Below are 22784 nucleotides of genomic sequence, written 5' to 3' on the forward strand. Positions count from 1 at the left end.
CATGGACAAAATTTCTGACAGAAAATTCATTTTTCTTTTCTTTCTTTTTCTTTCTTCTTTCTCGTGTGTGTGTATATATACAAAGTTAAATTATATTTTGATTCTATTTTTTTACTTTTATCTTTTATTTCTTGATATGATTTTATATAAATCATTTATTTTTTTTAAATAAAGATAGCAGTACATTAATCAATTATTTACATTAAATTTTATCAGAAAATAAAGGATGAAAATAAAAAAATAGAGTCATATTATCATTTTCTTTATATATATATATATATATATATATATATATATATATAATTTGTACAGAGAGCATTATTGATGGGGATGAAATCTGACATGGTGTACCAATGCAGACTGAAAGAAAAAGAAAAGGAGAAGGAATAAGCATAGCATGGCATGGAATTCATAAAAAGAGCACAAGTGCAAACACCTTCAAACAAGAACAACCAAAAGCAATGAATTCAACTTGATTCTACCAAAAGTCTTAAAGTCTAACAACACAAACTCCCAAGCAAAAAAGCTTCCTCTTTTGGACACCACAAAGATTACAAAGCATGCAAGAATCACAAGAAAAATCCATTCCTATAAACTCCACTTCCTATTGCTATATATCCTCACAATCATGCACCTTATTTTCCACTGTGTTTCTCTTCAATCCCTTGGTTTTTAACAAGGTTTTCTCTACCTTCCTACGTAGTAATCGTTACAAAACACAGATATATATAGATATATATAATAATCATATAGATATACAGTGAGATTCATTCATTCATTCATTGATTCAATGATTCATTCATTGATTCATAGATTCATTGATTCATTGATTCAGTGAGTATGATATGATATGATATTCTAGGGTTTCCATGCTGAAGCCCAAACCACTGGTTCCTCCTTCCATGTCAAGTAAATCCCTGAGAGATGATCATCACCCTGAGAAACCACCAGTGACCACCCTGGTTGGTACCTCTTCAGCAACGCTTTCACATCATCAACCACATCATCGCTGAAACCCACCGGCGAAAATGCATTCCTCAGCCTCTCACACCACTGTGTTCCTCTCTCCCTCCTCTCACAACACTCAAACTCTTCTCCGTCGTCTTCCATGTCATCACCGCCACCACCACCACCACAGCATGCCAAAACCCTAACTATGCTCCTCGAACACTCCCTCTCCAACATCAACCTCTCGTTGCTGGTCGGAGGAAAACTCTCCTCCAACATCTCGAAATAGAGAGAGTAGAACTTCAGACACTCCTCGAAGCACTTTACGAAATCCTCCCCGGAGCTGCAAAAATCAGCTTCTTCCTCCACCACGGTCACCACTTTAGGGCCAAGAGACTTCAACACGCGAATCAAGTTTTCCCTCTCTTCAACCTCCACTCTTCTCAGCGCCCCGACGCAGTTCACGGCGACGGCTTCGTCCTCCTGAACCCCCAACCCTTCTTTCGTGAGATCCCTCAAGCCGGTGATCACGTTGAATTCAAAGGGCACGCCCATGAGCCTCGCGAACTTCTCCATCCGTTGACCAACCTCCTTCATCACCGACCCCGCAAGCGCCACCACGGTGAGTTTCAGGTGCGGCGTTTCGTCGTTTCGCGTGGCCAGAGCCTCCAACAAAGTGGGCCACTGCGTGCAAAGCGTGTTGCTGAGATCGATGATGTGGAGCTTGGGCTCTCCCTCCAAGGCCTCCAAGATGGCCCCGTTGGAGGCCACGTGTCCGAACGTGGTCCAAGGGCTCACCTCCTGGAACTTGAGAATCAACCTCCTCGCGGAATCGAACGTGTGGTTCTTCTCCGCCACGGAGGAGAGCGTCTTGTAGCATCTCTCGCCGGACTCGGTGGCTCTGCAGAACAAGGCTTGCAAGAAGTAAGACGCGAGCTTTTGATCGCAGTCACCGTAGGGCGAAGCAAGCTCGTTCAGCATCCACAAAAGATGGTGCGTTTTCGTGGAATCTCTCTCTGATATCGCTTTTGCACACTCTCTCAGAAGCTTCGGTGCCCATTTGCCATCTTCGTTCGGCTCACTCGAGTCCGAAGAACGACTTGTGGATGTGTGGCTCTGGTTGCTGCGATGCATGTTGGTGTTATCTAACGCTGCAGCCTCATCAACAATGTTGTTGCTATGGTGGTGGTGGTGGTTGTTGTGGTGGCGGTGGTGGTGGTGGTGGGTGTTGGAATGTGGTGATGGCTTCTTTGGAGTGGTGGTGTAAGGACTTAAGTGCATATTGATGTGTAATTTTTCTAGGAAGGAATCGATTGTGGACAACAATGGACTAGTCGTTGAGGTTGTTTGATTATTGAAATGCCCTTTGAACTGAAAAAGGTGAAGAGAAGCTAATTCCAATCTCTTTTGTGTTGAAATGGCGAACACAAAACCGTGATTTGGAAATTATATACAGGGTCCTTGTCACAACTTCTCATCTCTTCTTTCCTACTATTTTAATCACTTTGCTTCTTTCTCTCTCTCTCTCTATATATAATTGTGATCATAAATATACTTGGTATATATGTTGTTCAAGTACAAGGACTATGTGGTCGTTACCTGGGTGAGAGAATTTTTGTATACACATGTTGTTTGATTTTTTACCTTTTCCCTGGGAAATAATTTCAATAATAGATGTGGCAACTGTTTTCTTCTTTTTTGACTTTCAGCAGGTGTCATTATTTTTAAGCTGCGGTTATGTATATATATATATATATATATATATATATATATATATATATATATATATATATATATATATATTATGATTATTATTAAATTTGGATAATTTTTTCTTTTAATTTTAGATAAAAAATTTTAAGTGATTTTTTATTTTTTTATTTTCTTAATTTTAATATTTCGAAATTATTTAGAAAACTGATACTTTGTATTAAAAAAAAATTTATCAAAATTTAGTAATCATTGTCCTTTTCTTATATTTAATCGCGATTGTTATATTTGACATTAGCTTAATACTCTTTTTATTTGTTTTTTTTCTTTTTTTTCTCTTGTCAGATGTGTTTTTTTTACTCTCACATCAAGATTTTCTATTAAATAATTAATGATGCTAATTGAGAAAAAAATTCAGAGAACAAAAATAATAATGAAATATTTATAAGGATTAAAACATTAAGCCATTAGTTTGATTGAAAGTAAACTTATTTTAAATTTTTTACATAATATTTGACAGTTTAATTGACTATCGTTTGAAAAAGTGCTTTGTTTTTGTTATTTTATTTAAGCTATTTTTTTTTATAAATGTAAAATAAGAAAGTTATATACATTCTAAAAAAAGTAGATATTAATTAGGTATAACTATATGAAATCACAAAACATTATAGAACACTTATCTTATATATCTTCTTTGAAAGAAATTAAGCAAAGAAGCTTAATGATTGAATCATAGATTATACGAACAAATTCAAATAATGTTTGATGGATGAAGTGATATAAACTATCACTATAGTTTTGTATAGTAGAGTTGTGCAGATAATGTTAAAATCATTTTTCAGATTTAGAAAGGAAAACAAAACAGAAATTATGTGAGCGACAATACTGACAAAGCTGGCTGCTATTGATCGCTATTAATTCGACCTGATGATAATTAAAACTATATAAAGTAACCGATGTTTAGATTATTAACTGGTCGTTATATAAAACATTAACTAATAAAACTCTACTAATTAAATGACCTGAGTATATCCATTAATGGAGAGAAATTAACTTCAGGCAATAATAAAAAGAAATATATTAAAATAATCACGAATCTACGAGCAATTTGCATAAATTAATCAAATATGTTGAAGTAATAGTAATTCATTATTAGAAATTTTCATGATGAATTTTTTTTTTGTAAATTTGTTAAAAACATTCGCAAGAAAAGATTTTTTTGTGCCATTTTTTATAAGAATCTTAATTGACAGATAATTCTTTTGTGGGTAATTATTTTTCACAAAATTATAAAATTTGCGAGTATTTCCTACAAAATTTATTGTGAATAGTGTTTTATATAAAATATTTTACAAAAAAATTGGTAACAATTTCTTGTAATTTTTTTTACAACAAAATTTGTAATATTTCCTACGAAAAAAAATTCAAAACAAAATTAACAAGAAATTTAAGTTTTTTTTTTAGTAGTATGACATGCATAAAAATTAAGATGGGAAAGATCTACATGGCAGAAGAAAGGAATCCATCAATTCATTATGATGGTAGTGTCTAGTTTAATCCCAAGTTGGTTTGGAAGGGATAGAACATAAATTCCAACATATAAAATATGTGGGTTAGGAATCCTCAATCACTCGATAAGGCAATCAGATCATTCTAAAAGAAAAATAACAAACACCATATTTCTTTACTGAATGCAAACAAATACATGATGATAAAGGCTATAGATAAATACTATATATAACATTTTATTATGCCACTTCATCTTATTAGATATTTTAAACTCTGTTGACTTCGTATTAATCTCTTTTTCTAGAAAAAACTATTAAGTTTTCCTTTCAAATATGTATGTATTGTCAATTGCTTACTAATTAACAAAATTATGCATAAGAAGATGATGATAACGACAGAGATGCCTGATGATGACCTTCCTCCTGCATTGATTAATTAGCATCTTGAAGGTATATGTCACCTTGTAAAGTTCAGATTTATGAAATTAAATTATTGCATGCACAAAAAATTAATCAAGAAAAATATGCTTCCAAAATTCATGTATATGTTGTCATCCATGACCAATGCTCCCGATTAAGGCATGTTGTCATCTTTTGATCCTCTTAATTCTACTGTCTAGAACACCAAATAAGTTATTGCTGCATAATTTTTTCTGCATAACCTTTTACTAAATATCAAAAGCCAAAAGACAGACAAGAGGGCATGTGTTGTTTCTTTATGTACTGAACTTAGATACTTTTCAAAAGCTTCAACTGTAAACTTTAGGAGACATACACTAAAATTATTAAGCTTTACAACATAAAAAATTATCTCCTGTTTTAAAAAACTCTGATAAAAAGTAATTGGAAGAATAACCATCTGAAATTATTGACCTCTCTTTTGAAGTGTTTTAATTAACTAGTCTCTACAGTTTAAAAGATCTGCATTAGTCATACAGAAGTATAAAAATTCTTGCTAAATGAGTCCCTAAACTTTCTCAAAATACATTAGCATAAGGACTAAAATGATGGATGCTTAATACTTTAAAAAATACTTATAGAATTTATCTGTTTTAGAGACAGTACAGTAGAGAACTTTAGAGACTGATCATTGATAAATGCAAAAAAAGAATGTAATTATAGAAGAATATAACTGTCGATAATTATTCAAAGATTTCATTTTCTGTCGATAAATATTATCAACTGCATTTTTATTGATGAATTTTTGTCTATCAAAATCCATGATTTTTAATGAATTTTTGTAATTATCTACGGATAATGACAGTCGATAAATACAAGCTTTTTTTAGTGATGTATAATTAATAAGGAACTTTAATTAGCATCCTTGCGTGTTTAGATTAAGTTGGAATTAACAATAGCTGAAAATTAAATGGTATCAAATGGAAGTTATTCCCCACCAATGATTAGGCAAGAAGACAAGGTTGAGAAAAGGTCTTGCTACCAGCATTCCATCTAATCATTGGAGAAAATGTCTTTGCTATAGGCTCATCCCTTTCTTAATAATTATTTAACTTTGTTAAAAAGGTTTATGGGCGATCCTATTGATGGTGGTCCATGATTTTCCAACTTTTCCTTGTCCACTACATGTGTCGCCTTATTCATCACATTCCACTGGATATAAAGTTATGTCACAAATTTATGAAGGACCATACTTTCTGACATGATTTTTCAACTTAACCTTCTCAAATTCCAGTTTTCTACGTAATATTGATGATATAATTTCGTCATTCACTATTTAATTGTAGACTAATTAAACTTAATTATTGTCACATCTCTAACAAGAATGATTATAGCTAATTCAAGGGTCTGGAAATTGTTTTTCTCAGTTAATCAATCTTGTTATCAGTAAATTTGTATCTTTAATTCTAGTGACACAACAAGGGACAAACAAATTTACACAAAAAAAAAAAATTGTTGCTTCTGCATGAAAACTTTTTCTCAAAATGTATTTCATGTTCATCAACTGTCATGAACTAACTGCACATTCTTTGAAGATCTTATGCAACAGTTGATCTCATACAAATTTCTAAATGTTTTTGCCAGCCGACAAGATTAACTATGGACAGAAAAATGATGATCCATGTGATTCAATTGTGATCTACAAGTTGTAATAAATCTTCAAAGGTAATTATGCAGATAAGATCACTCCCGACAAGTTGTTTTCATAAATCAGGACTTTAGCATGTGATCAAAGATTCAATCTTGAAATTCTTATCATTTTGTAAATAAATGACAGAATTCAAAAAGATCAGTACTTTACATTCCATGAATAAATATTTTGATCACCCAAAACTCATCTTTTATTCCTATTAATTTGCAGTGATCCATGTGCTTCATCACAGAACTAATACAAAGAAAGAAAATATTTTTGAAAATAACTCTTATCAAACACGCCTTTAATATATCTTATCAAACTCTTCTAGCTTCATATGCAAGCAATAATTTCATAATAAGCTGATGGAAAATTGGAGTCACATGACTTGTTTCAAAATTTGGCAGATGGAGGCAGCACTTTGAGGAGGCTGACGTTACATGCCTCCACTAACTTCTCTCACACATTGATTGATACATCCAAGAATGGGATATGTCTCCAAATCTAATTTTCTTTTTTTCCTATGGATTCTTCCTACACAAGAATTACCTTAAGTCCAAGGTTTTCTAATTTCACTACAAAGTTTTTGTTTTATTTTGTTTCTTTTTTATTATTTCCTAGAATCTCCATTTAAAAATGACCAAATAGGACACTAAAGTGTCATAATTTTAGAATAGAAGACATCGATTTCATGCCTCATTCAGATGTCTATATGCATGGAGCTAGAGTACTAGAGACAGTTTAACTTACCTCACACTAACATGCTTGTTAGACACGCAAATATACATAAATACATGCAAACAAAGAGAGACAACTACAACCTAGTTACCTCCCAAGTTGTACTACAACAACCGTGCAACCCTATGCAGAGTTGTAGGAAACAGAAGGTGGTGTCTCGTGTATAACTGTAATTCACTGGAGTGGCAGGACAATGGATGTGAGCCATGGCAGAGTTAAAGGTAATGATTGTGATAGGTTTGGAACAGCACATTCATAGCTTCCAGCTGTTGTTATGCCAATGCTTCAAACATAGGCCATGGTCTTCTCATTTAGTGTCTTGATGGATTGGGATGAACTAATGATTTAACATTTCAACGTCAAAAACAAATATACCTTAGTGATTGCCACCACAACCAGCACCAATTCTTTTTATGCACAGTTCATGTACTACTTAAAAATAAAACAATTCTTGGCAATGCCAATGTATGAATAAAGAAATATAATTTCCCACCTTTACTGAACTTTCTCAAAGAAATTAACAGTGAATATATTATTATTAAGAAAGTTGAATAATAGTCAAATACAATTTATACATCTATTTCCATGAATCCCATTCCCAGAAAAATAGTTAACTGGAAATCAAAGGTTCTGTGTAATAAACAAACACTGTTTGTATTATGTTTTTTAGAGAGGGGTTGTAAATTTTTTGATTTTGGTGGAGCTTAATGAAAATTCATCTATTTAGCCACCTCTACCAAGTGAAATGATGGCTTTAGTTGTTTGAAATGTTTCACAACATGTGCTCATGTAAACGCCGACAAGAAAAGGAATAAAAGACACAAGATATGAAACCGACCATGAAGCCCCAATATGGCAATGTCAAGGACCCAAAACTACTAGAAGTCATATGGATAAAGATAAAAAGGAGCTTACGGACCCAATAAAAAGGAGTCATAATGGAAATTGTCAGCATCTTTTAATGATCAAGTTGGGCTAAACAGACACTTCTTCTGAAAAGTACAAGATGAAACAAGTAGCATTTATACTGACTAAATCATCTATCTATATACAGAAGTCTCCTTAAGTAGATTACTCTGAGATACAGACTAGAGTGTTAACTATAGTCAAGAGATAAAAAACAAATACTGTACCATAACACAGCTCCATCAAAAGATAAAAGAGGAAAATTTGTGACGTTCAATTACAAAGCTGCAGTTGCTGTTGTCTAGCTAGCATAACTAGTGCTTCCATCCCTTTGAGTGACCATCTTGCATGTAAGGCTCTAAAAATCCAATAAACTGAAAATACAAAAAAAAAAAAAACAAAAAACATTGAAAAGAATTAGGTTGAGAATTTTATTTTAATTGACAAGTGCTTGATAAAAACGAATCCTGCTTGAAAAGTACAAACTTTTCTCCAGGTTTAAACCTTACTCCCAGCATTGAATATTAGATGAGTCTAACAGTAGTTACATCAAAATGCTTAAGGTTGAACATGTTGTCATACTTCAAATTATGAGACAAGATAGGACGGTATGTCATGCATTAACCAATATGGAAGCAGATAAATACCAGAACTTAGTGGGTATCCACACACCTTACTTCCATCTTCATTCCAGCGGGCACCATATCCATCGGCAACCCTTATTTCAAAGACAACTCCATGCGGTGGGACAATATGCACATTCAGCCAACAACAATGTGCTATTAAGCGGTTAATGGCATCCTTTGCAAGCCTATTTTTATTAGAATCTAGAAGAACATTGAAAAAGACAGGATCAGTGAAAACGTGATCAAGTTATTTGAAAGCAGTGCACACTATTAATACGTTCACTAAACATTCCAGCAAACATAGTGAAGCTAACTCAGATAAAATCTTCAGACAAATTTTGTTTGAGCCCAAAGTCAAGATGTCAAGCTCAAAACATGGATTTTGTTGTAGTTAACTAATTGAATGTGGCGCAGTTATGTAGGGTAGCCGTAGGGAAATAATATAGTAGGATAATTATGTAGCAGTTATTTATTTGTATGTGGTGTAGTTACAGAAGGTATGTGTTGTTTTTCTTTTTGACGATAGGAATTACGTTTTGTTAGAAATAAAGAAGGATTAAGAGGTGGTTCGATTATGAAATTCATTCAAGGCTCGTATTACAAGAGATGTGAATTTTCAAGGGTCTTGGGAATGTGAAGAGTAGGCAGTCTCATGAAGAGTTAATGCATTCAAATTCAAGAGAAGAGTGAGGAATCCACAAGTGTGAGGTCACTTAAGTGGAGAGTCTCTTGTGAAATGAGAAGGTTTTCAAGTTTGACAAAACTTGCAATCTTCTTGAGATGTTTAAATAGTCATAGAGGCAAGAGGTGTCGAACCAATGTTGTGTCTTATTATCATTCCTTCGGTTGAGGAGTTTTCCCAATATGATTAACAGTGTTTCATGCTTATTTTGTTATTCTGGTAATCAGAGCTGAGAATTGTTTTTTCAGAGAAGAGCCTTGAATAAGGCTGGTTGGAAAGTTCATCTACCAAATTTGAGTGTACGCTGTAATTCCATTAAGTTCCAGTTTTAAACCTTATCAAATTCCATCGGAAACAGATTCCATGAGCCAACAAACATAGACAACCAATGCATCGAAATCAAAAGGAAAACACAAACATATATCTAAAAATATTTTATTTCAAAAAAAAGAACCCTTACCGTTTCCATTTAGAGAACCCCAATAACTACTGGCACTCCTACAAGCATGCTTGGCCAACGCACGAGCTCCATGACTCAAGCCATTTTCCTGAATAATGATCATATAAGTGCACATATAAAATTTGACTTAGAGCATCAATAGCATCGTCCTATAGAGACTACAAAAACTTATTATAGGGAAAACAGTGAAAAGTTCTCCAGAATCTTATCACTCATTGTTCTTCAAGTTCTTACATTTGGAGTGCAGGGTATATTAAAAGAGGCTAATAGAGTTGATATTGGCGGAGGTAGTGCGTCAGAAATTGTTCCTGTGGTCTGCATCAGACCTAGAAGGCCTTGAACACCCTCATAGCTTAATCCCTATACAAAAGTAGGACAACGCAATAGTCAGAAACTATACTAAAGAATTTTTATACGAGAACATTTGAGTATTACCATGAACACATGTAAGTAGGAATGCATCAGCAGCCATGGTACTGCTTCTGTCCCTCCTATGCAACAGATCAGTGAATAATTACTAATTATTAAGTTAACCATTGTTATTCTCCATATGAAATAAATACTATGATCATAGGTTTAGTATTCAACTTTCGCAAATCAAAGACAACATCAAACCAATAATTAATCATGCATACAACAAAGTGGAAGCAGCCTTTTTAAAGGAGTTATAGATGATTTTCAAATTCAATAAGAGGAAATTTAATATGGTATCAAAGGAAATTGAACCCACACAGAATAAGCTAGCCAAAGAATCGTAGGGTTGAGGGGTGAATTTTGAAACAATGATTGCAAGAACACCATTTTCACGTTCCTGCTCCTCTGTGTAGAACCTCCGGTAGACTTTTACACCTGTAATGCTATCCAAGTGTTATTCTGGAAGAATCCATATAAATCTGGAAATGATTAAGCTAAGACAGATTAAATGGTGGTTCTTTCATCTTAAAAACTTTCGGGATTATAAACACAATTTTGAGAACAAATAACCACTTCGAGTACTTAGTTAGTTCATTTGGAGTTGAATAACTCTTAGAATGGCTATTTGTCTAGTAGATACACAATCCAATTCCCCTTCTTTGTCTATAAGAAGGATATTCAGTACCTTCTTCCCCACTTTCAACTCCTGGAAGAACTTTGTCAAGGCTTTCTGCCTCTAACATGGCAAAGAATGTTGGATACCGTCTTACTCCCTGCACAGCAAAGCATTAATGCAGTTAAGAGAGAAATGCAAAGAAAAACCATTACAGAATGAAGCAAATTATTAACCACACAAAAGCAGTACCTGAACTTCGAACACCACAGACTTGTTAAAGAGAATCAGATTTCCTGATTTAATCCTAGAAACCAAATTTGGGGTTAAAACGCTAAAGAAAAAAAAATTAAAAGTAAAATGGCCTTCCATATGTATTTTACATCTAGAAGACTCAGTTCCAAAATTCAGAACGCAACATTTAATTTGGTGGTCTAGCACTAACTCGATTAGAATCACGTGCATGATAGTGTGCCACTCTTCTATAGTGGAGGAAATGTGACTCCATGATGAATTATTGAATAAGATTACAGTTGTGCATATCTAAGAACATATTTTTAATTAAAAGTAAATAAATTGAACCTATTGCACTTCCCACTAGCACACCTCCCTTCAATTGTTTTTAGGCCATCTGCAAGAAATAATACCATACTCCATAAGACTTTGTACACATATATTGCAGTAGGAATGAGAATGTCCTGTTCTTAAAATCAAGGTACTTTGGGTGCAGTTTTTATTCTTTCTTTAAGTGTCAATAGATAAATTTTTTCTACCAAGCAACACAGTTCAGCAAAAGCACATAATTTCCCGTCCTCATTACATAGAACAACATATTCAAATAAAGTACAGACTGACAAATACCGGTTAGCTGTGAAAAGAAAGGCTCTTGGACGTGGAGTTCAAAGGAAACACCCTTCAAAACCTGTGGAAACGAAACACAATACTGAAACAAGCTTATGCATTCAACAAAGTGGAGAAATGAATCAGTTAACACAGCACTATTTACATTTACAATTTCAAACCCCTTCTCCAGAATCAATTTTTGCCACTCTCGTTGTTTCTGCTGTATGGAAGAATCTTCAAATTCATGGCCCATGGCTAAATTGCTGCCAGTCCTACAAAACGTTCCAGAATCAATACACCTCAACAGAGCTGAAGCCAGACGCTTGTACAAGGGATACGGTGGCACTCCTTCCAAAGAATCTGCAAAAACAGTTAAAAGATGCATATAAGTTGTGTTGACTGTTTCACTCAAGAATTTGGACGGTTATTCGAGGATACACACATAAAGAAAACATCTTTAACAGAAAACACACGAAACACAATAGTATGCAAGTACCATCTGGTTGTGATTGTGAGTGTGAGGATGATGGGTATGTTGGGTCATCTTTGAGAAGGGTGGAGCAGAATTGGGAAGAAAGATTGAGATGGTGAGTGCAAGAACTGAAACTGAACCTAACAAGTTCTTCTAAACAATCACCGAGCTTCACCGGAAACGAACACCCATCACCATTTTCACCGGAAACACTACTTTTCTTGTCCATTTTCCGCTCAATTCTATCGTTACTACTGTATTACATTGATGACTATGGGTTGAATTTCATGGAATTATTTTATTACTTCTCTTACCAAGTCTACCTTCTTCATTGTTTCTGGAAGGGCGGAAAACATTTTAAATTGCATGTAAATCTATTTTGAATTTCGCAATTCAGAAGTATATTATACATGTATAATTTCATTAACAAATATAATATACTTATACATCCATAATACATCATAGATTTATAATACATTTTGAAATCTTAAACCCTAAATATTTTATATCTATAATACATTTTTAAATTCAAATTTGGATTACATATTTTAAGGAAAGATTTTTTTGAATCATACAACTTAGGTATATATTTTACATTACCTATTTTCAAAAATGCATTTTTGATTATGTAATTCTGATACAATCCTTTGTTTAATCCAGAAATACGTTATAGGCAAAACAATTTATAGTATATTTTTAAATTATGAAATTTGTAATCATATATTATGAAATTTGGAATTTCAGATTAAGAAAATGCATTTTGAATTATAAAATTCAAAAAATATATTCTGAATTATCTAATTTGAATACATTTTAGAATATAGAATAACATTATGCATTTGAATACATTGTATAATTTGAAAATACATAACAAATTACAAAATTTTAAAATTTAAACATATATTTTGAATTATATAATGTAGAAAATATTTTCAAATTATACAATTTATGATATTTTTTTGTCTGAAAATATATATATTTAAGATTATATAATTTGGAAAATATTTCTGAATTTCATGATCCAAAATTTAAGAGAGATATTTTAGATCTTTCCAACTCCAATGAAGGTGAAAGTGGAAATCATGGATTTGCAAAAGTAATTGTCAATTACAAATCGCATGTTCAACACCAGATTGCAAGCTGGACCAAATTTTGTTTGTCCAGTAAACTAATTACTTTTCCCACCCCCTTGTTTTCTTCCTACAAGTGAATATATCCAGACAAACGTCAAAAATATCACTTCATGGGTTTCAGGATTCTAGCTTCAATCCAGAAGATTGAATGATCCAAAAATTTTCTAGAATGTCAATTTCACAAAATTTAAGAAGTCTTGTAATATTTACTTTGAATTGTTCCGTTACAATATATTTTTGAATTGTAAAATTTAAAAATGTATTATAAATTATACAATCTTTTTTTTTAGTTGTGTAATTTAAAAATATATCTTAAATTAAAATTTTTTGACTGTTTAGATTGTATACTTAAAATATATATTACTTAAATTTACGATTCAAAATTAATTTTTAAACCGTGTATAAGCATAATTATCCCGTCTGAAGGAATGAAAAAGAAGGGTATACGTTAATTGGAACGACGTCGCTTTAGATTCCAACGTGGGTCTCTGGGGAATGAAGACTTCTTTGGCCAAATTCGATGAAAGGGAGTAATTAAAAAATAAGAAAGGAAAAAGATAAAAAGAAAGTATTAGAGTTTAAAAAGAAAAAAGATTCATTGAGCTAAAAGAAAAAAAAGTGAAAGAAAGACGATTTGACTATGAAAATTGTAAGTATATGAAAATTAGATAATCCAAATTAAATAAATTAATTTACATTTAGGAAGAAAAGAAAAGTAGATAATCTTAATAAAACTGACTCTTTTTGTATTCTTAAAACAGTTACAAACAATTGTAGGAAATTTTGTTGTCATTCTTAAAAACATCCTAATTACATAACAGGACTTAGATTCATATGATCTGAAAACCTAATCAAATGGACAAAAATATTGATTCATCTATTGTTGGATGATTTTTGTACATCGGTAGAGTATTTGGTTGGGGTTGTTCCCCAAAGTGCATATTCTCTTCTAAACAAAAGTTGTGTGAAAAATATATCACCCAAAGGCAAATTTCGGACACCTTCGGTTCATCTTTTGACTTGTGTATGTATTGGCTATGTACATGCTACAACTGTTGTATCGGAAGCTGCTTGCGCATTTGCATTCCAGTAACCTGTTCCTAACTTCTTTTGGATCAAATCTTTAATAAAACAATTCACTATTGATAAATTCAGATGCTGTCAAATCACGATCTCTTTAACTGTTCCTGATTCCAAGGCTTTGGTTGGTGCAAAATGAGGCTCCACAGAACCATCTGAAAGATTATAACGATGCTCATGACGAGTTTTTATAGTCCACAGCAGAATTAGCAACACCATGAACACTGCAAGAAACAGCATTCCTAGCCATACCATCTCAGCAAATTTCTTCAAAGGCTTGCAGTGGTTGAAAAGGACTTCAGAGAATGCTTCTTTTACTAGTTTGCATTCCAACAAGTGTTCCACACTAGGATACACATTCAGCACGTCCTGAATTGAATTTGTGTAAGCCTCAACTCTCGTGTATTCCCTGCCGCTAATGTAATACAAACTGTCACAGCTTCCATCAATGGCATCCGGACAAGTGAATGGTTTCAATGCCTTCACAGGAAACGGTGGTGTTAGTATATCTTGGTCTTCAAAGTGTTAAGAATTAGATTTTAAGCCTAGTTTAACCCACAAAACCAACTTTTAAGGTGAAATTATGTGATGTTTGTTAGGTCTACTGTTTTTATCTGCTATCGAGCCACTATCGGACTACTCATTGATGTCTAGTCTCATGCATGAGATATATATACCTATGTGTGGGGAATGTGTTGGAAGTTCTAGATTGGCTAGAAATAAGGTCAATTCATATTATATAAGTGGATGCAAATTCACCTTACAAATCAATTTTGTGGGATTGAGTTAGACTTAAAGTCCACTTTTTAACAATAATCAAAAGAAGAAATAGAACTCATGAAGAAAATGTTACCTTTGGGATGTCTCCTATTCTTATAGTGTTAGCAGGGCAGTTCTCGGGCTGGTATAAGTAGTTTGGTGGAGCTGAGAAAGGGTTGCAAACATGAGCAAGATTCATATCTGATGTTGCCTGCATGGCTGATATGTTTGCATTCACCTGACAATGACCAAAACCAGAACATTACTCTTCCTTCATGAGCTGGCTACGTTGGATTGAACACCAACATTATTCAAATAATAGACCAACAATCTTTATTTTAAGAACTAGACTTGTTTTTTACCAATTGATTGGTTGTGTCATTTGAGGGAACAAGTTCATGTTTACTCTTATTTATATGAGTAGAAGGTTCAGTTTATGCTACTATTATGTCGATTGGTTGTGTCATTTGTGAATTGTGATTTTGCAGAAGTTACCTTATTAACAAGGTCGTAGATCCCCGCACTAACATCAGATAGAACTGATTTTGCCGAGAGCAATTCATCACAAGGAAGGAGTGAGCTTAGGCTGTTGTTATAGGGATTTTCTTGAAAGTTGTTAAGAGCTGTGCATGCATCACCAGAAAATCTGTAACAAAGAAGAACTCTTAATATTTAACTCTAACTTCCACCTTAAAACATATCTATTGCAGTAAAAGGATTTACGCTGTTGAAAAACCTATGTAATTAAGAAAGGACTTCGATTTACTTTTCTAAGAAGAAATAGACCCCAAAGAGTAGCCAGCATATCACTGTCATCAACCAGCATAATATTACAAGCCTGTGAAAAAAGAAGAGGAAAACTATAAAACAAAATCTTAGATCTGCAACACAAAAGATACATGTAAAAATGAATACACTTGCTTCTATAACTTCAAGCTAATACAGTTTAGCTTGCTTACATGTATAGTGCCCGCCGTAACCTCAGTACTCCAGAAACTGTTCACAAAAATTTCCAACATTTTATGAGAATCATGTATAATCTGTAGAAAATAAAAATATGATGTAGAGATTTCAATTTTTCATTAATCTAAAGATACAAGTCATTAATGTTAAACATATAGAACAACTGAAAATACCTGACAGAGCTATTACAGCAACCAAGTTGATGCTTATAATCACTGTGGTAGTTACAAAACTGCAATCAAAAGATTTCCCTTATTGCCACGAAATGCATTATTGATTTTACATATGATTGGAATAGGAGAGATAGAGGGGAATCTTACACTAGTTTCAAGCCCTTGTTAATAAGGCGCCTATTCTTTCTGGCTTGCTTTTCAATGTTTGCAGATGCATCATCAAGTTTCTCAGTAGTGGAGTCAATATCAACGGATGTCTCAGCAGTGACATTGGCTTCCATAAAGTTACTTTCCATGTCTTTTAACGCTCCTGTTGTGTTTTGTATCGTTTCTGATGCCTCATTCGCTGTCTTGATTATAATATTAACAGCATTCTTAGCTTCAGAATGGAATCTTGCACTCCCAGCAAGAACTAGCCCAGTTGCAGCTCTGCAAAAACAAGAGCCATGTTGTTTTCGTTATTACTTTCAAAACTAAATTTATGGTACTGATTAACACAGTTCATGCCTTTCTTTGAATCTATTTCCATTGTGTTCATGTTGTGGTTTTAGATAACCAACTAGTGTGTACAAAATTGAAGCTAAAGACAATTCCGTTTCAATTTGGAAGACTATATAGTTCTTGCCTAAAGTTTAAAAAAAGGTCAATTTCAAGGTTTTTAGAGTTCTCACGGCAGCTACTGCTCCAACATTTTCTGCATTGGTAGCTATTTAAGAAAATGCTTCTATTCAGAAATAACATAGTTACTTAGGCTAGAGAGAAAGGGGTGAATCACTTACATAGCAAAAGTAGTGAGTAATATAGCCAAAGGAATTGAAGGATCACAACTCTTGTAATTACAGGGAAAGACCTTCTTAACCCTTCTTCTGTCATTTCTTTGGCAAACCAAGGTTATTACCGAAAAGATTCCATACACAATTCCACACAAAATGCAGAGCACCCCAATTGCATATCCATATACTCCAGTGAAGATCACCGACTGCAAAAATGTTAACATGTTAACAACATCTTTGATGCTACAAATCACATTCATGGAAAAAGGGTGAGAGATTTACACTCCAATAGTGCTTGTTGGTGATGTTAAACCCTCCTCTGTATTTCTCGAAATGATCTAAAGGGTCCACTCTGATGGTATTATCCGATTGTGTAATGGTATCTGACACATTATCTGCATCAAGCATAAACATAATAACTCTCACTGTCAATGACACAGCTAATAGCAAAAAATTAAACAAGTGGAATCTGTCACTTATATCTATCAGTCACTTAATTTGGTCTTATACAAAATTAAATAGATAATGCGTGACCTGCTCTAATGGCTTTTTAATGCGTGAAGGACAACATAATAAATGGTGCAAAACGTTAAAGAATATCATATTCATATCACAGAGACGGAATTCCATTTGATTTTTACCTAAGATGTATTGCCCTCAAATTAAGGTTGTTGCTTTCCACCTTAGGTTTATCAGTCGTGTACGTTATTTAATTCTTACCCAATTGGACAATTCATGAGATTTGACAAGGAACTGATTTTTCAATCATACCATTAACATTAACAAGTTCATACATCCCTAATCCTTTTCAGATCAATGTAAACTCGAATAACCCCAAGTGCATGGCAATTTGAAAAAATCTGAAGCGATATATTGAATCTGTGATGAAACCAAATGTTACCTGCAACAGAATCACTAGGTGAGAGGGCTTGTGAATGTACTACTTCTGGGAAAATCAAGGCTACAATAACTATAACAGACACCAGGGTGTTGTTGCTGCTAGCTTTGACCATCTTTAACCTGCAAAATCAAGAACAAAGAAATGTTCACATATTATTCTCCTTAAATTCAACTCTGTGCATTTTGTTCTGTAACTGAACCAGAAATAAAACATACGGGACCAACTCAACGTAGAGGAAAGTAGTTTCTAACGGTTCATGGTTCATGATGTTATATATGTATATGCATGTTAGATGTTAGATACACAGAAGAAGCAATCTCCTTCACGTGCAGTGAAGGTGTAGCAGTTTTCTGTGGTGTAATTGCTAAGAACTTTTAAAAGTTTTCCTTTGACACAGAATGAGTTGGGTACAAGGAAAGAACATTTTTTGACTGTGGAAGTGCATGTGATCAATTCCAAATAACTTACTCGATAATCTGAGCTAGGAAAGGTGCTGCAAATTCTCTCCAAGACCCTGCAAGAAGTTTCACTGCATAATCCTTTTATTGGCAGAACTGCACATCGCACATGAAAAGTGCATATAATCTTCCTTTCTCAATCTTCTTTAACACAAACAGCTTCTGCTCGAATGGCCACATTTGGGTGCAGAGAAGTGTTTATATATAAGCACGAAGAAATTCAGAATAGTCAAATGGTATTCTAAAGGAGGAACAAGCCAAATCCAACCTCAACAGAAACACTATGAGATCTTTGATGTCTCTCTTTAACTAATTCTCAACACAGAAAAAAACAAAATAAGAGCGTGGAAGGGTTGGTTTCTTTAGCCAAATGTTTATGGATCAATTGGATCATTCTTTTCACCCCTTTATTAAAGTTTTTTTCAGCTTACACGTTAACTTTTCACCCATCGTGGTACCTTCATTGATCATGTATGAAAGTAATTACCTAATAAGCAATAAGATTAGAGAACTTTTTCTATAACTATTATTAAAAATGGGTTAGTGAATTCAGAAGGGTGAAGAAAATCGTGTCAAACACTTATCTAAAGTTGCAGAAAGTGACAAGTTTTAGCGTCAAAATTTTGTACCTAATCCACCTCTGACCTGACACACAACTACTTCGAATTAAGCATTGAAAATATGTGACATGTATTACCGAATGATACTGTTGTTTGTCTAAACTACGAACCTGAAAAATAATGCGTTTAGACCCAAACCTTGTTTTCTATTTGTTTTCCCACACAAAGTCAAAAGATTGAAAAGCCATGACTTTCTAGTCAAGGTACCATGGCATGGCACCTGATATCACCGTTGCACACACGCTTTTCTTCTTCTTCTTTATTCACTGCTTTTTTATTTTAGGAAAATTATATTATTACTTCCATTTTTTAACTTACATAAAAAAAGATAATGATATATTAATTAATGACTCACACTAAACTACGTCAAAAAATAAAAAATGAGAGTCAAAAGATGAAAGTCATAGTATTATTATCTTTTATTTTATTCTGATGTTCTGTGAGGAAATGAAATTCGGAATATAATTTGTTAATTAAAGATCACTTTTTTTAATAACTATAAATTCAAATAGGTAATTATACCAATTTGGATGTTAAAGATTACTTTAAGGAAAAAGTTAAAAACTTAATGATATAACTTTTCATTGAAAATATCATAAGATGTTGAGTAAATATTTCTGATAGAGAGAGTTTAATTGTAAAGTATGTTAGTGTGAAAATCTTTAAATAACGACGATATTTATTTATAGTATCTTCTCATCGTAAACCACCTTATATTGGCAATTATTTTAAAAGTTAAACTACGCGTGATTTTAATTGATTAACCATATATAAAAATTTACACCCATAATAAAACTAATTAAAGTCTTTAATTAAATTTTATTTTTGTATTAACCAAAATCGTGTGTAATATCCCGAACTTTCTGCGTTGGGATCCGGGAAGTGAAGACAAATCTCTAGAATTAACGACTTGTTTCATCCTTAAAAAATCAAATACGATTGTTATATGGGATTCTTAAAGTTAATAGTTTGTGTCTAAGATAAATAATTAAGTTAGTATAATCAATATTGATATATATATTTTTAATTTAATGAAATAAATTATAATAAATATTGAAATATGTAACTTTTAATACGATAAAAATTACAATTTTATTAAAAAAACAATTTAAATTTCATTAATTTTATTTGAATATTATTAATACTTAAAGTAATTAAATATGTATTTGATTTTTAATAATTCTCTCTCTCACTCTCACACGCGCGCACACACATGTATATTAAATAGAAAATTAAGATTAATATTATGTAATTAAAGCTCTATATAAATTTAAAATATTTTTAATAATTCTTTTGGAAGTTAATTACATCTTAACTTTAATTCTTCATTTAATAAACGACGTATGTGATAAGTATTAAGATGAAACACATTTATTTACATTAAAAGCTAATAGACTTCAAACAAAATTAATAAAATTAAAATTATTATATTAATATTGTGTTTTTCATCTTATACTAAAATTGAAATATATTAATATTTGCTGGAGACGATTATTTACCCTTTTAAATTATTACCCAAACTTTAGCTCCAAAATCGAAATATTTTCCTCTTGTAAAAGGGTCAATATTTAAAAACTATAGAAATAAAAAGCAGTGTTTTAAAAGTCAAGAATTAAAACCCATGGAGAAGAATTCAAACTGAAAGGGCTGCATTTATTTGTATTGAAGGAAGAAAAAGCCTCCCTAATAAAGTGCACTGTTTTGGTTCCCTCCATGATCAAGGGTCAAGAACGGCAACAATAAAACTGTTTATAATTTCTCTATATACAGGTTCTCTGAATATAAATAAACTATGACTATTCATTCATTCAACAAATAAAAATAAAAATAAAAAAATAAGGTATGAAACAGACACCAATGATGACGTGGGCAGTACTTTTGATTGGTAACTGGACCCAAATCTAGGAAAAGTGAAAGGAAAAAAAAAATGGAAGTATCTATGGACAACCTCAACACTTCAACTCACCTTGTGTTGTGTGATAGATTATTATTATTATTATTTATTATTTATTATTTATTTTAAAGAGTTAAATATGTTTTTGGTTTATTAAATTTTGAAATTAGTTTATTTTAAAATTTTAGATTAATTTAGTATTTTATCGTTCGAAATATGTGAATCTAGTCATTTTAATCAAATTTTGTTGGATTTATTTGATTTTTGTACACATTTCAAGATTGTATTTAAATTATTTATACTGTTTGACAAATTTTTGTTTGAATGTTAAGTTAAATATTATTATGAAACACGTTTGAAATATCAAATAAATTCAACAAAATTTGATTAAAATAATTAAATTTACGTATTTTGAAAGACGAAAGACTAAATTAATTTAATAGATTAATTTTAAAAAGTTAAGGGAAAAAAACATATTTAGTTTTATTTTAAATTATTAATGCAATTGTGGAGGCCGTGTTTGCTTTGGACCTTTATTGTGTTTTTTATTTGTTTTTATATTTGAGCTGTAGCAAAGTGGAAGATGGTTTATGCAACCATGAAAGATAAATTTTTTAAACAAAGAATGAATCAAAGTGATTTCCACGGCTTCTGCTTTATATCCACATCTCTATGTGTTCTTGTATTTCTAGTTCCATTCTTAAACGCTAAGAAACTTGATACTACAATAACCTTTTTGTTTCTTTTGTCGGTTTGATTGTGGACAAAAACGAAACAGATGAGAAAAATAATGTTTTAATTCCGTTTCTAGAATGAAAATTAAACTCAATGGAAACTAAAGTTTTTAACTTTTTATGGATTTTTGCAGATGGATAAATTTTGTTCAGTTTTCAATTTAGAATATATTACGATAATATACATTTACAGTTTTTTTAACTGTTATAGTGGTCTGTTTTATTAAGAAATGCTTTTAGAACGTAAAGATGTGAGACTGTGATTCTTTAAAATAAATATTTTTTTTTTTAAATTATGTCTCTTGCAAAAAAAAGTATCTGTTAAATAAGTATGGTATCCACTTCTAATTGACGTAAAAATGTGAGACTGTGATTCTTTAAAATAAATATATTTTTTTTAAATTATGTCTCTTGTGAAAAAAAGTATCTGTTAAATAAGTATGGTATCCACTTCTAATTGATGCATTTAAACTTATTTGGAGATCAAATTAAATTTTTTTCTTTTCACAGAATACTAATTATATTTTTTTAAAGAGTTAGAAGAGGACTAGAATTTCAATGTGATTCGATAAAATATTAGAGGGTATGGATACGTTTTGCTCTAAACTTTAAAATTGAAATTCTATATTTTGTTGGACGTGTTCAAATTCGACTAGTTACCTCAACCTATCTTACATGAGCAATACAAATTTCTTTGTTCAAAACTTTTAATGGAAAATAATGGGACCATAGGACTCTTAAGTTTAAGAGAAATATTTGTTTTTGGAATTTCGTTTTTGTCCTTATAAATAAGGCAATGTTTAAGATAAGATATCATCAATTATTACATCTTTTTGTATAGTTAGCTTTAGAATTATGATTAATGTTTTTTATTTTGATTCCCAAGAAGTAGACATTGGTATAGAAATGAGGATAAATATAGATATCCACTCAATCTCCAATTTTATATTTATGTCAATATATATTTTGTCATAGTATTATTCTCTTTAAATTACTAAAATTTTCATAATTTTTTAGATACTTTCTTTTATATATATATATATATATATATATATATATTAATAAAGATACATAGACATGTGTATTTGCTTTTTTTATCATAATAAAATTAATAATAATATTTTTATTATTATAATCATAAATTTAAATAAAAAACATTTTTATGATTTAATCATAAAGAGTTATTATTTATTTTGTAAATAATTTTTAATTAAAAATTATTGTTTAAATATAATGTCAAAATCGTTAAATTAGAAAAAACGATTATTTGAAAGATAAAATTGA

At 31.8% G+C, this 22784-nt stretch overlaps 2 protein-coding genes and 1 pseudogene across 4 annotated transcripts; all 3 read right to left on the reverse strand.

The window, feature by feature from the left end:
* Positions 1-382: 382 nt before the first annotated feature.
* On the reverse strand, positions 383-2483 carry LOC114183709 (protein SHORT-ROOT pseudogene; annotated as a pseudogene).
* A 5449-nt stretch (positions 2484-7932) lies between these two features.
* Positions 7933-12339, reverse strand: LOC114183748 (RNA-binding ASCH domain protein). Of its 3 annotated transcripts, none has more exons than XM_085673215.1 (11): positions 12037-12339; positions 11704-11900; positions 11559-11619; positions 11280-11328; positions 10950-11004; positions 10770-10857; positions 10401-10519; positions 9905-10030; positions 9671-9758; positions 8550-8729; positions 7933-8276 (listed from the first exon to the last, which is right to left on the reverse strand). In XM_085673215.1, exons 1-11 carry the CDS (start codon positions 12239-12241, stop codon positions 8176-8178), a joined length of 1269 nt encoding a protein of 422 aa, XP_085529341.1. In that variant the 5' UTR covers positions 12242-12339; the 3' UTR covers positions 7933-8175. The 3 variants fall into 3 exon arrangements, with proteins under 3 accessions (XP_085529341.1, XP_027926679.1, XP_085529340.1); XM_028070878.2 differs by having other exon boundaries at positions 8575-8729; positions 12037-12333; XM_085673214.1 differs by having other exon boundaries at positions 8575-8729; positions 11559-11900; positions 12037-12337.
* Positions 12340-13865: 1526 nt separating this feature from the next.
* Positions 13866-18633, reverse strand: LOC114183598 (uncharacterized). Its single transcript, XM_028070677.2, has 11 exons — positions 18263-18633; positions 17795-17913; positions 17176-17288; positions 16900-17099; positions 16268-16549; positions 16121-16179; positions 15944-15980; positions 15751-15822; positions 15480-15630; positions 15079-15222; positions 13866-14705 (listed from the first exon to the last, which is right to left on the reverse strand). The coding sequence occupies exons 2-11, from the start codon at positions 17904-17906 to the stop codon at positions 14307-14309; spliced, it is 1569 nt and encodes a 522-aa protein (XP_027926478.1). The 5' UTR covers positions 17907-17913; positions 18263-18633; the 3' UTR covers positions 13866-14306.
* Positions 18634-22784: the final 4151 nt, after the last annotated feature.

The sequence above is a fragment of the Vigna unguiculata genome, chromosome 5 (assembly GCF_037176805.1).
Source record: "Vigna unguiculata cultivar grain cowpea cultivar isolate G323 ecotype 2 chromosome 5, ASM3717680v1, whole genome shotgun sequence".
NCBI classification, from domain to species: domain Eukaryota; kingdom Viridiplantae; phylum Streptophyta; class Magnoliopsida; order Fabales; family Fabaceae; genus Vigna; species Vigna unguiculata.